At 36.6% G+C, this 17,435-nt stretch overlaps 2 protein-coding genes across 2 annotated transcripts; both read right to left on the bottom strand.

The window, feature by feature from the left end:
• Window positions 1-4,412: 4,412 nt before the first annotated feature.
• On the bottom strand, window positions 4,413-6,848 carry rgs13 (regulator of G protein signaling 13). Its single transcript, XM_058393816.1, has 5 exons — window positions 6,691-6,848; window positions 6,539-6,598; window positions 6,377-6,438; window positions 6,034-6,200; window positions 4,413-5,895 (listed from the first exon to the last, which is right to left on the bottom strand). The coding sequence occupies exons 1-5, from the start codon at window positions 6,759-6,761 to the stop codon at window positions 5,725-5,727; spliced, it is 531 nt and encodes a 176-aa protein (XP_058249799.1). The 5' UTR covers window positions 6,762-6,848; the 3' UTR covers window positions 4,413-5,724.
• Window positions 6,849-15,001: 8,153 nt separating this feature from the next.
• Window positions 15,002-17,435, bottom strand: rgs1 (regulator of G protein signaling 1). The gene is made up of 4 exons (XM_058393817.1): window positions 17,360-17,435; window positions 17,053-17,137; window positions 16,420-16,586; window positions 15,002-16,251 (listed from the first exon to the last, which is right to left on the bottom strand). The coding sequence occupies exons 3-4, from the start codon at window positions 16,579-16,581 to the stop codon at window positions 16,087-16,089; spliced, it is 327 nt and encodes a 108-aa protein (XP_058249800.1). The 5' UTR covers window positions 16,582-16,586; window positions 17,053-17,137; window positions 17,360-17,435; the 3' UTR covers window positions 15,002-16,086.

The raw sequence follows: 17,435 nt of genomic DNA, 5'->3' as shown, positions 1-17,435 counted from the left end.
TAAATAAAAAAATAACATTGCTGTAGTACTTGGACATCCAGGTGGTAACAGGGTGGTAACTCAATAAGCATCCATAATCATTCTCAAAGGATGTAAGGGACTACCATGGTTACTGGGTGAAGTGTCTTTAATCTGATGATGAATGGGAGTGTCTAAGCATGGAAGTTTTGGAGAACTAAGATTTAACTAAGAAAATTCTTCGGAAGCCACTTCATTTCCTCTTTTTTTTGGCCATAGAACTTTAAGGTCAACTGGATGGACCCGGCAATCAGGCTCTCAGTAAACTTACAGTAAATGTTAGGAAAGCCCAAGAAACTGCAGTTGACCACTACTTGACCACGACCTCGAACTTGTGTTCCTTTAATACAGGCGAAACAATCAGGACGCTGTCTTCAGAGCTGTTAATCTTTTGTTTCAAATATCCCACAATACCTTGTTTAGGTAGGACAAAGTCCATTTATCAGACGTGGCCTCGTACTCATGGTGTCCGCCAGTCACGTGTCCTGATGGAATTATATGTATTATACCCTTATATCCAATTATATATATATATATATATATATATATATATATATATATATATATATATATATATATATATATATATATATATATATATATATATATATATACACACATATACCCTTTGTATCCAATTAGAGGACCAACCCTATTTCATTAAAGTGCTTGAGGGGATTTTTTTGTCAGTAAATATTCTTAGCATGAGTTTGGAATTCAAGACATTGCCCCATTAAGCAATATTCCAATTTGGCTTAGAGATTGTGGGGTATGTTTTTTTTGGTACGACTCAATTTTGCCCTTAAATAACCAGGCAATTTAGGTACCAGAGCGAAGAAAACAAACGTCTTCGCATGTCTCTTTCTTTGTTCTGTCAGATCTCTGCTGCTAAGGGGCCATCAGTCAATGGCATTTGTCCTCAATAGTCAGCAAAGCAAGGTCACTAGCATGCGAAGTCTTTAACCGTTAGATTTTCCCCAAAGCCCTGGAGTTGTCTTGCGCTCAAAATGAAGAATTCGCTCATTACTCAAGGAGAAAATCACAGGAACGAGGCATTGTTTATTCATTAAGGCTAAAGCTTAAGCTGTCGATGCATTTTTGGGCAGGATGCATATGATAAAAGTAGTCCTTCTTGTAACCTTTGCTGTCTTTCTTTAATGTCATACGGCTCATTTGCATAGTCTGGCATTGATTTACATTTACATTCACATTTACATTTACATATATTTATTTGGCTTTCATCCAAAGTGACTTAGAAGAGCGAGGCAGAATCCTGTTCCATCATTGAGCTTTTTAAGAAGTCGGTGGAGCTGAAACAACTCGCAAAAAATAGTTAGATCAAGCTCAAATACCTTCAAATAACCTTTTGATAAGCGTTCGTAATCTTGTTCTCCATGCTGCCATGATCAAGTTATGGATGTTTATCCACATATACTGTACATTATATACCTCTTGCAAGACTCATTTTATGTAAGAAGAATACTTCTGATTAATTCAAGGCGAGAGATGAGGACTAGTTAGGATGTCGTACAGTCGGCTGTAAACGTTTGAGGACGTAATAACGAAAACGAATGATGTTTTAATTCCAGCTACAGTTTGTTAGGTCTAAAAGATGTTCCATCATTATTATAGAGTATATTAAGATATTAATAGTGAGAAACTACTTCACTGGGGATGCAAAGCTTTGCCCCAAATGCCACACTTTTGCATTTGTAACTTGTTACACCACTTCATCCAGCAGTTCTTAGGTATTTTAATCATTTCCGACGTGAAAAAACCTCTCAAAATGTGGGATTCTCTGAAATTCCCAACCATTAACATCAGGTTTGATAAGGAGTTCTAGCTAATCTAACTTATTGTAAGATCATGAGATTACCTGTCTAATGTAAATGCATGCATATTAGTCTCTCCCAGCCTATGCTAGAGTATTTTATGCACTTCTGCATTAGTACAGTAATTGATACACTGTTATCAGATTTAACCTGTCACAGATTCCCCTTTATGTCATGAGAATGTGAAGCCTATTTTTTTTGACCACTGCCCTCGCCCTGTTATTGGTTCGTTGCTGTATTTTGTTCAACTTTTCCCTGTTTACCACGCTTCGTGTCTGAGCCGTATTTCCATGTTTCATGGTTTCTAGATCCTTGACTCCTGCATGTTCTCCTGATTATGATTGTTGGAATTTCTGTCAATAAAACACACTCTGAATTTTTTTTTGCCACTAGTGAATGTTTGGCCTTACCTGGTTGTTTTATCCTAGACAGCCTGGCCTTAAATGTCTGTTGGCTATGATTTGCATATCTGCCATGTAGGTGGTGTGTGTATTTAAAAGATTATTTAATAGACATACCAGATAAGATAACCATCTACAATTCAAACTAAGCGGTTTGTATAGGGTTTTGTTTGATAAGTAGTTTTTGCCATCGATCGACTGTATTAGTTAGTCATAGCATCTATGAAGCTAATTATTCAAGGTATAGTTTTTTACTCAATGGCAGATGAACCAACTAACTACAAAAGTGCGTGTGGAAACCCAGACAGATTACACTGTAGATTCTGACGCTAGTGGCCAGAAAAAGCATGCAAAGATAAACCACCCACAGGCTGCTGAACATTCGAGGCTGCTGATGATGCTGATGATTCTAGTCTTTTGGTCTTAAGTGAAATATGTCTGAGATACTTGAGGTCGTCCGCTGACAACCGCTGTATTCATCCTGAAAGTATAATGATGGTATGACTCACACAGTCAGAAGAATGACACAGGAATGAAAGTTCTCACGTAAACCTGAGGTGTCATCGCTTCCCGGTAACTTCCGTTTGCTGTCTCTTCATCAACAAGTTCTTTCAACTGTCAAACCTCAGGGATTCATGAGCTGATTTGGAGCTCTGATCTTTGCAGACCAAAAACATGACTAGATTTTCAATACATCCAAATTTGGTCTTGGTGTCAAGGCTCAAGGTCTGGAACGAGTTGTGTAATTATACAGTCATAACTGATTATGTATAAGGGTTGTCTAGGTTGTGCAGCATTAATAATTGTTGTGTTAACGTGTTACTAACGTATTTAAGGAACTAAGCACGACAATGCATGCCGTTATAGGAAAATAATCAACCAAAGAACCAAATCCATAATGATTAGCATATTTTTTTCTTTTGAATGCCAGTTGGTATATTTTATCCATTTTTGGCTATGTGAAATGATTTAGTTCTTGATATCGATGTCTCAAATGATACTGATGTCCCCGATCTCCTCAGGGAGGTTCACAATATCAACAAATAAATGGTATGTATGTAACAAAAAACACATTGTTGGGTATGTGGAGGTGCAGTTAAAGAAAGTTTAGCAGAATTCAACATGTAAAACCAGTAAAAATGTTCTGCTGTCTTTCTGTTTGCTCTGTAAATCAGGTTCAGAGACACCCGAATGATGGAATCATTCAGAGACATTTCCAAATTCTGATGGAAATTTGACACTTGACCTCTGACCTCTTTGCCTTTCCCTATGCTTCTATGCAGTTTATTTCGAATGCAGCAATGAAGGATCATTTGACAAAATGTATATCTAATAACTCCGATTTACTCTTTCTCTTCAACTCTATCTGCGGCATCATCCATTGGTTTGGGTTTTTTTTACCCCCCCGTTACGAAAGTGAATCTGTTATTAGGACGAGGTGCACGAGCGTGAACTTTAAGGTTGATGTTCCTCGTGCTGCATCTCTAACATGCATAAAAGACAAAACAAACCACACGAGATCATAACAGAAACCTTTATCACCCAAACATGGCCCATTTTAAGTCGTAATACAGGTATTTCCCGGAAAAGCCAAGTCTTTGTAGCCCGACAGAGAAGCGACATGATTATCGAGCACTAGAAATGATAAGATAATTAATGAAGTTTTTATAGATTTGGAATAAGAAGTGGTATTAACAATAATCCTGGGTTCATATATGCCAACGATAATCAAAGAAATAGATATAAATCTGATTATTTCTGATTCTTCAATAGAAGACGTATTAGTCGATGTATTTCAATGCTGCATTGACGTATCTGTGCTTTCTACCTTGAATCCGACATAAGGAACATGACCCGTGTAGGCGTTTTTTTTTTTTTTTTTTTTTTTCACAGGTTTAATTCAACCTCAAGCTGCCATCACCTGACTGAAGCGCATGACAACCAAGCTAACAGGGAAGTTGTGACATAAACGCACTTTTCATCCTGTGATGTGGTGTCAAACTTTCAGTTACTCAGTCGAGAAATTTTAGGGGATGTCCAAGACCTACAGTAGCATTTTAGGTCATGTTTTATCAGTGCAAAATCAAACAGGAGGCAGAAAAGACACTAAATGTGCACAACAGCATTTGTCATCTTTGATTGAGCACAAGAAACCCGAGCCTTGGTTTAAGTTTTATATTTATTAAATATGTCTTAGTATGAGTTAGAGAAGTTAAACATATATTGGGGGATTTCACTAGTGAAAATCCTAATAAATGTCTATAATGGAATCATAATTTAAAACAACGAACAAAGACATAAGTACGTGTGTATAAAAGTCAAATCTTTTACTCTTTAAGCTTTCTAAATGGGTTCTTGAATGTAATTAGTCCATTTTTTCCTGAGATAAGACCGTTTATTTGATCTTTTCTCTGGAGATCTTACATTAACCAGTAAAAAAGTGTCCAGAAAGGAGTCATAATTTAAAACAGTGAACAAAAATATAAAAGACAGCGAACATATCCATAAAAGACGTAACCTTTCAAAACATATACGTATATACAATCTTTACAAGTCATACTTTGGCACCATTTACACCATACAAAATATTTCTTCAACTCTATAAGGGAGCTATTGAATGTCTTGTTTAGCATGTCCATGTGGAGATCAGTCCTTTCAATTGTCCAGAGATTCCAAAAACTTAACTTTGATTCTTGTGTCTAGAGTTCTGATCATGCTTCTATTTGAAAAAGGAAACCGTAATAACATCACAAGTCAACAAATTTAAAACCTTCTCTGCTTGTTCTGCAACTTAAGTCAAGTTTACACTGTTGGATCTTCTGCTCCGCATAAATCGATGTGGAAGATTTAGTCCTGTAAGATGGTCGATCACAAATTCTAAGCAGTGTCTGAAAGTTTTGCTTGATCTCTGATTGAGTGTGAGTGCAGCTATGATGATGCTGGTATCAAGAGATTAGCAAAACAGGGTCACTTTCTCCATGACCTGCTGACTGATGATGTAAGCAGAACATCATAGAGGTATCTTTATCGTATGATCTCGTCTGTTCGTGTCATCATGCTGTCTGTTAGAGAATGTCGGCATGCAATTTGCTTAGATCATTGTATACTGTGCAACATAATAATCTAAACTACTTTGTGATATCGGTATCGGTGGAAGTGGTATACAAAAGATAACCGAGGGAATTTTCTTCATCTTTTGAAAAAGTACCAGCTCGTGAACTTGGAATTGTAGTACCAATGACAGCTCGTTTAGCTTCATGGGCATCCACTGATGTAGTGTTGCATCAACAGCAAGGCAGCAGGGCAAAACGATGTAGGTAGATGATAGCCAGTCAGTTAGCAGAAATCTGTGCTAATCCATATAAGTCCAACTGTCCAAGCCCAGGGTCAGCCCTTGCCATTGTCCTTATCTGCCACTTCTGCTATAGTCCTTAAACATGAGCCACCAGGAGATTCCGGTAGTTCCTTCATCCTTATGAGACTGATTCCAAAAGAGCTCTGTAGAGGTCAGAACGGAGGAACCTGGGGTACGAGTCCTTTTCCATGAGGCTAAAAACGATCCTCTGGGCCTCGTCAAAGCAGTACCTCGTTGGAGTCTGTACGTTCTCTTTGATGAGGTCCCTGGTTTTGTGGTCAATGTTGATCTGTTGGACATTACAAAAAAAATCATCTTAATATCTTGCATGGCATACTGCTTTTTCAAACCCTACATGGATTTGTAGTTTTAATCAGTGGTTCAGTGGTTTTTCAATGATCTACAGCCAATCAATGAAATTTGTTACCTCTCTTGGAGCTTCAGCCTGGATGTAGCGTTCAAAGATCTTCTTGGCTCTGGAGGTCAGCGTAGAGTTGCGCTTGATTTTCTTGAAGTCCTCGCAGATCATCCAGAATTCGATATTCTCATCACTGAACTCAGACTTGAGAAAGGCTTGGAAAGTTGTTTTACCAGCTGCAGGATACAAAAGAGACATTTAACATTTGTATGATTTTTGTACCATCATGCAAATTTGTGCCATGTAGGTCTGCTCATAAACACTAGCAGATGACTATCTTTCAACGATGCAGATACTGGACGTGGAATAATTCTATTTTATAAATGTAGTGTTATGCAGTTATGCTACTTACTTTTTGATCTAAGAAGAGTCTCTAGAGATTGGGACCAGAGCAGGCTCTCTCCAGGAAAAAGTCTGGTTGAAGGAAAGAATATTAATACCACATGATACACTCAGATGTACACAGGTAAAAATCCCATAGAATAAAAAAAATAAAAATAAAAATCACACTTACTTCTCTGACATTGGGCTTCTCATGAGTTTATCCTGAAGCCGCATCTTGAAGTCTTTCCTCCTGTAACGGAAAAACGAGTTTCACGTACACGTTCATAGATTTCATTAAAAGTATATAAAATTCTAACTAAAAAAAATAGACTAAAAACTCACTGAGATTGTGGTGGCCTTTCTTCTTTGGTCATATTGTCCAGTTTGTTTGTAGTTGGTGGCAAGCTTGGCATTATTTGCTCTGATGTTTTGTTAGCATATAGGAGTGGTTGTGTGCGGTTCTACCGTTAGTTGGTTAGCGCGGGATCTGAAAGCAGAATTTGAAACAACAGTTTTTATAGAGGGTTGAGTATTACACTGCTGTAGCACGTCATCAAGTGAGATGCATCTAACCACAGAAAGCAAGAGGAAGTTTGAACTGACGCTCGTTGGCTGCTTAGGACCTGCTGAATTTTGCTGCACACTTTGTTTCTCTCTTTGACATGTACAGATGCAAATTTGCCGGTGGAAACTTCAGCATCCGATAAGCAAATGCTGACTTTTACCTCACAGCTTTTCAGTGGGCTCTTTGTCTGTGCTAGCAGAGCACAAAAAGAAGTGCTGCCACAAGCATAAACCTAATTATAATTGTGTATTTTTAGTAGTTATTTGACTAGACAATGTTTGTCAACATGTAAGCATCGGTTTTGAAATAAAACCTACATTCAGAAATTGTCTGCTTGCTTACTCTGGAATGTTCTGTTCCATCTCATCGTGTATTTATACCTGCCATTGTAAACCGACACATAGTACAAGAATGATAGTACTCAAATGGTCTACTGTATTTTATGTATAAACCAATGCATGCATTTAAAAAAAATAGTACTTGAGTAAAGAATGGTATCTGTATAATAGAGAAAGCCTTTGGTTTTGTTTTGCTGTGATGCTTGCAAACTTCTAACAATTCCCACAGCTCATACATTTTCCTCTGTCTTACTTGTTAAAACTCCTAGAATGTAGGTACCGAAAGGTCACAACACTGTACAGTGTGTCCTTGCTTTTTACATAAATGATTTGACTTAGGAAAGGCTAAAAAACTAGCTTGTTGCACCGGAGGGTAAATGCTAAGCTTAGCAGTTCTTTGAGGGAAATCATGCGAGGTACTAAACCACAGCTGAATTAGTAGAAATTCGCTGGAGTCTAAGGGGGTTTTCACAAGCATTGTGTTTGGGTACAGTCAAGAAGATCAAGGACTTTCGCTGTATGAGGAAACAGGATTTCTACTGTGTCCTGTCAGAGGTCAGCAGACAGCTTTATGAAAGCCCCATTCTTGTTGAAAGTTTCACTTCTCCTATATGTACACTATGTAAAGTCTATATTTTAAGCCTGTTTGTTGGAAAACAAACAAGATAACCTGTTATCCTTGTACCTGAGTCCAGTGCAGTCCTGGCTTGATTGGTTGGCTTGGATGGGGTAGTGGTGGCTCAGTTTTTAGGGCTCTGGGCTACTGATCCGTATATGGCTCATTTCAAGCCACAGAACCGCCAAACTATCCCGAGATTTGACCCAACAAGCTTTCAACAAACTAGGACTTGCTAAGTAAGGTATTTCACTGTAATCAATATGTAGTTGTGCATATAAAGATGATCTATCCTCTACAAAATGTAAAATAACTAAATATTTTCATATTCATATCTGGGGATAAGCTTTTACGCTGCCCTGTACCCTTCGACTTTATCCTGGTTGCAGTGGATCCAGGGTCACTGGGTGCGAGTCAGGACATACAACATAGACAGGATTACAATCCATCATGATGGACATAAGGATGAAATCCACCTACTGGTTTGTTTTTGAGAGGTGGGTGGGAACTTGGAGAACATCAAATATTCCAGACAAAAAGGCAGTAACCTAAGTTCGGGATCAAAACCAGGACCTTAGAATTGGCATCTTTACTTACTATGCCACCATACCTTTTATGTCCATGTGGAATACTACTGAGCGCAGCACATGACAACAGGTATCTAAAACGCTTTTGTACTGAAAAGGTCATATGAAGTCAGACAGTGTTGGCATTTAGGGAACCAAGACACACCTGTGGTAGAAAGCATGTGATGTCAGCATTCTTTGGGGCATGTGAGGTTGAAAAAGGCAAGACAGGAATAGTTCACTTTCTATTCTGATCCCAAAAAAGGGAACCTATTGGCCTTTCAATGCTAATTTAAAATGATAAGGTATGATTCCTGTTGCACATTCTGTCAGTTTTTTCATACAGGTAAATACACTGGTAAAGAGCCGTTTCTAGGAACATTCTTGCTCAGAGAAACATTAAACAACAATTATTAGGTTGCAGCGTCAGCATACTGTACCCTACCTTTTTTGGACCCCCACTTAGATTTCATGCAGGACCCCAAAAATAGAGAGTTTCAGAAAAGCCTGTAACCGGTTCGAAATCTTGAACTGTTGACCATCTAAAGAACCGCTGAGGAGTCGTTTTTATCTAGGTTCATAATCATTATCCTCTGTGGTTTTGCCAGTTAAGTAACTATGAGGTTTTTCTCTTGGTATACCCTTTGGTCATTAAATTAAAACTTATGAAGTCGTCGTTTACTTAAAAAAATTTCTATAGTTTTCAATACAACCCTCCAAAAGAGAACTATTTTGTGTGTTAAAGAATGTGTTATGCAAATTGACTGTGTCAGCACATCCAAGGAACTTTTTCCAGACTTTTAAAGATTATCTAGAACTATTAGCACACTTGGTCAACCCCTTTGGGGAAAGCCTTTCATTCATAAAAGCTTGCTTCCAAGTAGAATTCTTGAACTCTTGCACTTTGGAGATAAAGAACTTTAGAAATCTTGATTTATTGATCAATACCAGAACCCTTGAGTAAACATTTTCTCCATGTAGATAACCAAATGACTTGTCAGCTTAGTAACCGTTGGGTTATGTATGTAAAGGTAAAGTCGGTCGAAGGGCCTGTGGTTTGCAAGTAAATGTTTAAGAATGATGAAACGGATGTGTCAAGAATGAGGATACATGTGTGTCAGACAGGAAACCCTCAGCCCACTTGTTTGGTTTCACACTGACGTCTGGGGTGTATGACAGGATGGTTGCATTAACAGAGATCCAGCGGATTACACATGTAATATTTGACATCTTGCATTAGACATGTTGTGTAATGATGGAACAAATCATGTTTGTAGGGAACTAATGAGCAAGATGGTGTTGATGTTGCCTGACATGAAGTCAGTGCTAGTGACCTGAAGTTGACTGTCTTTCAATAAAAGCAAGTCCTGAAGTATTATAACTTTTACACCATTTAGCCATTTACCAACTGTCCAACAAACATGACTTCCTGTTGTCACAGCCCACTCTCTCACCATCCTCTTTTTTCCCTCGCTTCTTTTTGTGATGCGAAACATGCTAACACTGGTGACTCCTTTAATCTCCTCACTATATCGACATTTACTCATTTTCTTGTAATCGTTTTTTAGTGTATTATTATTCTGAGATTATTAGGCTGCCAAACGAATGAATTGTAACTATGGAAACGATCCGTCGGGAATATACGTAACAGCACTGCAGTATAAGTAAGGATAAAAACAAAAACAACAACAACCAAAAAAAACACTCGGGGGTCATGTTATTGGAAAATAATCCATGGTGGGTTGGTGTGATGGAACCCGATGTTTGCCAGTGATGAAGATCTATAGTTACATATAACGTTCATAACAATGTTGGTTCCCCATTTTTCTTTCCTTTCAAACAGATTCCCAAGTATCTTCAGTCCCAAGTATCTTCTATCTAATCCATCAGAACCCCTGAGGAACTCTTATTCTCTGAGACGTTAAGTCATGTTTGCATGCAAAGGCTTCCGTTATATTTGCAACTTCCTGTGTTTTTCCCCCCCCTTTTTTTTTTTTTTGCTTTTCTGTCTATTTGGCATGTTGTTGCAATGATGACAGCATTTCTCATAAATTCATAGCCCAGTCAAATAAAAGCACGCAGAGAAGTCCCTAATATTAAACAAAACAGACCGAGGGGACATGTGACTTACGCTCTTTGGATATGAATGTGCAGAAATGAAAGCACCTCAAGAGGAAGAGGAAGCCGCCCTTGTTGATATCGTGGCATACCAGTGTCTGACTGTTGAGAACAACGTGTGCAGACGAGAAATAGGGAACAGTGTGAGAAAAGAAAAAAAAAAAACCATTCAAGCATGTCAACAAGATTGCTTTTGAATTTCTTTCAGTATTTTCGTTGCTTATTAGAGAACATTGGTTTATCATCGATGCCATTCAGATGTGTCAACAAGATTGCTTTTGAGTTTCTTTCAGTATGTTCATTGCTTATTGTAGAACTTCACACCGAAATACCACTGACTTTGGTGCATAATCAACGATGTATTCTAAATATTTGCATATTTGCATGGACGGGATTTAATTAATCAGCACAAAGCAATGCAATGAGGATTTTTCTTAATAATGCATGAACAGCATAGACCTTTAATATAGTATAATATAAATCTAATGCGTCCACGTGAGAACTATATTAAGCCTCCGCTGCAACGTGTAATTGAAATTCTGATCAGTCAGATTACCGAGTAGTGAGACGTGCATGCAAACTAGTTTTTCCCATTAAGCTTATTCAGGTACAGAACTTTGCATCCTTAGAACATAACAAAAGAACTTTTATGATCTCAAAAGCTGGTGCAAGTAAACATGGGAAGAAACATTCAGGTGTTATTTTTAATAGGCTGTGATCCTCACGAAAGTTTTTTTATTTTCATACGTACTGATTATCATTTGTACCAGTTTTTACCGACACTGTACCTCGAAATATAAACACCTACTGGAACACACTTAATCCAATGTCTAATGCCCGTCCTTTTCCATATTTGACTCCACACAGCAGCTGCATCATTCAAATTTCCTGACCAACATGAAAAGATAACATTAAATAAATTTACCTTCAACTGTAAGAATTTATTAAATAAATAAATAAATAAATAAATAAATAAATTCTTCTTCTTTTGCTATTGTGATCTTGAGTGACAGGGTCTTTTTGAAAGTTACATGAATTATATATTGAAACTAAATTCTAAATTTCATGAGTAATTACGATTTTTTTTTTTTTTAGTAATTTATTAGCATGGATTCTACTCAACTACATTCAAACCTTGTAAAAATGACATATTCTCGTGAAAATATGATGTTCTCGCTCTCAGATGAATAACCATGTTTGTTTTGAGCGCAGAAACAATGTTAAGCACAATTGTTTTCTTAGATTCCATGTTGAATCTGTGATAGCTATCAGTGATCGATATCAGTGGTAGCTCAAGTGAATAAGGCTCTGGGTAGTTGACCGGAAGATCAGGATTCAAGCCCCAGCACCGCCAAGCTGCCACTGTTGGGACCTTGAGCCCGGCCCTTAACCCACCCTGCTCCAGGGGCGCCGTATCATGGCTGACCCTGCGTTCTGATCCCAAAACCTCCAAGGATGGGATATGCGAATACACTGTGCAGTAATGTATATGTGACAAATAAAGTATAAACTTAACTGAAAAGCTTTGAGGTACGTCTAAAGTGCATGATTGGGGTTTTTAAGTTATTTTTAAAAACCACAAAATCTTTCTTAATTTCTGTCAGCCAAGAACAAAACATTGTTCAAAACATTCAGCTCATGTACAGAAATCCTACTTGTATTTCCTACTTGTAACTTGTGGAAAAACTAGCTAGTTAGCAAAACTGGCAGCAAACTAGCTCATGCTAGTTTGCTGCCAGTTTTGCTAACTAGCTTTTTTTTATGATAGTAAAAATATAGACGTATTCACAGGCTTTAATTTTTAGATTCCTTCGCAAACAAAAAATGCAGACTTGTGAATCAACAAACCTCAAACTCTTGTTTTCATCTTATTTTAAATTGGGTTGAATGGAATAGAGGGAATTCTGTCTAAAACAAAGAAAGGAAAGTAAAAATTGACTTAAAGTTCAATTAAAGCTGGCGTTTTATTCTTTATCGTCATAATCAAACGTAAGAAAATGAATTAAAAGACAGAGTTGAAACAGAAATATCACGTTTTAGCTGAAATTTAGAGCCTGCTATGTAGAACATTCCAGGTATAGTGTAGAACATTTGTTATGTTTCTGCCAGGGGCGATTCTAGGATTTTCATTCAGGGGTGGGGTTAGGGTTACAAACAAAATACATAATAGTAAAAAATAAAAATAAATAGATAAAATAAAATAAAGGTTTGACTAACAGGGTATGATGGTAAACTTATTGCAGCATTTCACTGTATTGCATAGATGTGTATAACATTTGAGTACTGAACAAGCCAAATACGAGTCTTTCTGATCACACACACACACACACACACACACACACACACACCTGTCCTCTGATCCTCACTCAGCAGTCTGCAGATTGAAGAACGCTAACGACGGGGAGGAGCCGAAGTCTTCATATGAAATTACAAGGGGACTGAGGAGATCACGAATTTGTGTACAGTTTATGGCGAATTGCAGAATTTTTAGGTGGGCTGAGTAGAAATGTTAGGGAGGCTAAAGCCCCCCTAAAAATGTCCTAGCGATACCCATGATTTCTGCTCTTCAACAGAAAGGTTGACAGGCTTGGCTTTTTATCCCCATTTCACAGAATTCACTTTTTTACTTTTACTGATCTGCATTTTACCATAATAAACACACAGGAGTGGGGAAGACAGTATTGAAACTTAATTGACCAATTGTGATTGACAAATTGTGTCCAAATCAAATTCAGGGAAGTAAATAAGGTTACACTTTGGTGCACAGTACGATTTCAAGATGGATCAAATCTAGAATTTCTTTTGTTTAACTCACCTTGAACTTTTTTTTTTTTTTTTACCTGACCTGTGCTTGAACTTGAACCTGTTGAAAACTTTCAAACTTGGGACAGTTTGTCATGGGACAAATTTTGTGTCTAATCTTCAATTTTCCAAAGTTGGAAAAAAAAAAAGTACAAGTAAATTTGAATTAAAATTCGTTAAAAATTTTAAAGTTGAGAAAAATAAATGAAAAATTAGCTGAAAAATTTAAATGAAAAAATTATTTTCTTTTTAATTCGGTAGATTATGGATTTGATGTAATGTTTAAAAAGTACATAAAATGCACCTTAAAAAAAAAAAAAAATCTAATTGGTGTTCAAACAACTTATGATTTAAGTAATTAACAATTTCCCATGTGTCTAGGTTGTTTTAATTGAAATCAAATTCAAATTTTAAATTTCAAACTGCATGTTCAATTAAATTTGTTAAGAATTTGGTAAGAATTTATTTTTGACTCAAATAAAATCTAGTAAAACGTATTTTGTCAGTTTGTAAATGGAGTAAAGTGATGCTTCTATATGTGGACTGTAGGAATATAATATATTTGAAGAAGCTAGAAAACACAGCTCGAGTTTGAATGTGAGGCCTGACAGGAAGCCACAGTTTGGTTTCTGATCAAGCTCCATAACCCTCAAATGGATGTGTCCTAACTCTGGACTCGCAATTCACTCCGAGTGAAAAGTCAACCAATGCAATAAATGCAAATGCGATGAGGTAATAACTTTCCAGGCCGTTTTGCAGCACGGTGTTGCCACCTACCGTCCGTCCAACTGCGTAAATGAAAACACAGTTTCACCAAAGCAACACACCTGAAAAACATTGCACTCGAACCGGATGTGGTTTACTGTAGATACACGGTACTTTTATTTGCACAGGCAATTCCAAGAAATTAAAGCTTTTCATTCTCTTCTGAGAAAACACCAAAAAATTATCCCAAGGTTAAAGAAAATTATAAACATCATATTACCAGTAACTCATATCACACAAGTACCAGCTTTCCTTGGGCATTTTTAATTTTAATAATTCATTTTTAAAATTTTTTAACTTTTGCAGAGACGAAATTATTCGGCACTACTACTGCTGGCATGACAACATTTGATTGCATAAATTTACACAGAACCTTATGTTTTACAGCTATTTCATTAAAAAAAGAAATTATATAATTTTACATGTGATATGTAGATAACCGTTTATATGAGTACCGTATCCATGAAAATAAGCAAATTGCCCATATGTGTGGCGGCCTGGGAAAACAAATCGTCTTAGCCAAACTTGTACCATCACTTGATACCTCAAATTAAAGGCGCAATAAATTAATTTTTACCTAAACAGCATTGCTGAATGCTAGAAAGTTTCTTCTGATTGTATTAAAGTTTAGTTTGGCAAATCCTGTAAACAAATTTAAAGAAAGTTTCACTATGTGAAAAAAAAATAAAAATCACAAAAAAAATTTACAAACTATTTTGTTTTATTCAAAAACGTAAAAAGTTCATATCATAAATTTGAAGGCAAAAATGCTAGACATTTAAAGTTTTTATGCAAGTCTGGTAAATAAGTCAAATTTTTTAAAAATTACAAAAATTTTTTTTAAATTTCCAATATATATATATATATATATATATATATATATTTTTTAAATAATATTTCTCAGGCTGCCACACATATGTACATATTTCTTAGAAAAAAAAGGTTGAAAAGCACTTAAAAAAAAAATCCCCTTGCATTTAAAATATAACCACACCACAAACCTGACTACAACCTTAATTTACTTTGCAAACTAATACAATGTGCAGCAACCTGCAAGTTTTCTGTACAATAGAACATGGTCCATAGAACGATGTTTGTCAGCCTTGATATGTTCACTCTCAATTAGATTTACTTAAAGTGCGCTAGTTACCAGGTAATCGTTTAAGATCGATGGTGAGTTAATAACATTGGCACCTTGTTATTGATAGGATCAATTTAGGTTGGATTCACGGACTCACATATTAGAGACCTAGATGGCGTGACGTAGGTTTGTAATTCCAAAAAAAATATCAGTAAGACACTGAAAGTGAATCAGCTAGTTAAGATAACTAGCTAGCCTTTTTTCCCCTAGCTAGATTCAACTATTTTTACCACAACTTCACTCGATCTAGCTCGTTTTTTTTTCTTTCTTTTAGACAAATTTTCTAGACAAATAAATCATCATAAGTAAGCCAGCTACTTACTCTTTTCTATACAGGCTAGCTACTTTTGCTTGGTTTTTCTGAATTTTTGTTGAGTTAAAGTTTGCTGTAAGAAAGTACAAATCACAGTATATTACAGTCTCAGGTGAAAAGTTTTATTATTTTATATATTTCTTTTCCCAAACAGTATAATGTATTAAGGAAAACCGAAACATTTTCCCCCAGCAGAGAATGAAAATATCTTAAACCTTTAAGAATCACATGAATAGTTGCTTATCTTGGTCTCTAATATGCATGCTGAAAGTTTTCTTATGGTGAAGATATATTATACTGTCATATTGAAGTTAAATGGCTAGAATCTATTAACGAAGAGCCTTTTAGTTCCTCAGTTCCAAATGGCCTATTGAGAGCGGCTTTTTTTATGGTAGAACTCCATGGGAACTCAGCGGTTTTAAGCCTGAACGAACATGTACGTGCATTTACCTGGGAACCAAACACACACTCTTAAAGAAAGACATTTTAATCCTAGAGAAAGTCAGGTGTGGCTTCATTTCTGCAGCAACGCTTGGTAGATGTCGGATTTTAAAAACCGCGGGTAAGAGTCCCTCGTCATGAGCCGGTAGATCTGAGCTTGGGCCATGTCGAAGATGACCAGTTCGGGGTCGGTGATGTTTTTTGATATTGTCGCTCGGGTCTTACAGTCGATGTTGATCTGGAAACAAACGCTATTGCTATTATTTGAACATTATTGTTTGAACTGGCATTTAATAATGACGTAGCTGTGATGGAATTATTCTACAAGGATTCCTCCATACAAAAGCATGAAGTATTTTTTATTTTTTTTTCCTCATCACCTCAAACAACCCAAGATCCAACATACCTGCCTAGGAGCCTCTGTTTGTACAAACTCCGAGTAGATCCTATTGGCCTCACACGTCATTTCTGTCCTGCACGTGATCTTCTTATATTCCTGACAAGCTAGCCAGAACAGGATGTTTTCCTCACTGTACTCGGACTTCAGGAACTCGGTAAAGGCATGCATGCCGGCTACAACGGGTGGGGGAAAAAAAAATATCCAGAACAACAAGAATTCATGACGTATGGAATAAAAAAAAGCTTCATTTTGGGTGTTGGCTTGTCGTCGAGAAGACGCAAAGCTCCAATTTGAATGCTGACGCACGGATTTGAATTATCCAAAGCACCTTAAAAGACAAAGCCCTTCAAGTACTTCACTCTTACTTTTACTTTTTCTTCTTTTTTTATTATTATTTTTTTTTAAATAAAAGCATTCTCTTGATCTCTATCAATTTTTTGAATGTACCTAACCCTGAGTTTGATAGACACAGGTTGTTTATCAGTACACTGAAAGAACATTGAAAAAGTAAGCTGCATCCCGACTGTATGGCTATCACTGTTTTTTTTTTAAAAATTTTTTAATTTTTTTTGGCTCTTAAATTTTTTTAATTCGCCCCAAAAAACAGCAACAAAAACACACAGAAACAAAGCTTCTTACCTGGAGACTCCAGCAGCTTTTCGATCGACTCGCTCCAAACTGTAACATCCTCAACAGGTTCCTTGGCAAAGCAACAAAATCTACCCTTCAAAATTACAATTAGATCTTTCACTAGTCACATAGGCTACAAAACCAGGATTAACTTACAACCCCGAAACATTTGGCATGAAATTCATTACTTGAAATAATAAACAGATTAAGAAAAGAATACAAACAACACACTTTATAATGAACTAGCAAGAAATGTACTACAAAAAAATTAAAGAAATAAAAAATTTTGTATAAATTGAATCCTAAACGAACTCACTTTATGGCCATCTTTGCCACTCCGGTGCTCAGGATCTGCTTGGTGTGCACTCTGCCAGTGTGTGGGACTGTCGAGG

The sequence above is a fragment of the Hemibagrus wyckioides genome, linkage group LG07 (genome assembly GCF_019097595.1).
Source record: "Hemibagrus wyckioides isolate EC202008001 linkage group LG07, SWU_Hwy_1.0, whole genome shotgun sequence".
Taxonomy (NCBI): domain Eukaryota; kingdom Metazoa; phylum Chordata; class Actinopteri; order Siluriformes; family Bagridae; genus Hemibagrus; species Hemibagrus wyckioides.
This window is presented reverse-complemented; position numbering and strand designations above follow the sequence as displayed.

What these genes read in the sequence shown, in the direction of transcription:
- rgs13 (XM_058393816.1), bottom strand. Translation starts at nt 6,761, where the DNA reads ATGCCAAGCTTGCCACCAACTACAAACAAACTGGACAATATGACCAAA. An exon ending in AGAAGCCCAATGTCAGAGAA is followed by an intron (nt 6,439 to 6,538) that starts GTAAGTGTGATT and finishes TCCTTCAACCAG; the next exon opens with ACTTTTTCCTGGAGAGAGCC. An exon ending in GACTCTTCTTAGATCAAAAA is followed by an intron (nt 6,201 to 6,376) that starts GTAAGTAGCATA and finishes TGTATCCTGCAG; the next exon opens with CTGGTAAAACAACTTTCCAA.
- rgs1 (XM_058393817.1), bottom strand. Translation starts at nt 16,581, where the DNA reads ATGCATGCCTTTACCGAGTTCCTGAAGTCCGAGTACAGTGAGGAAAAC. An exon ending in AAACAGAGGCTCCTAGGCAG is followed by an intron (nt 16,252 to 16,419) that starts GTATGTTGGATC and finishes GTTTGTTTCCAG; the next exon opens with ATCAACATCGACTGTAAGAC.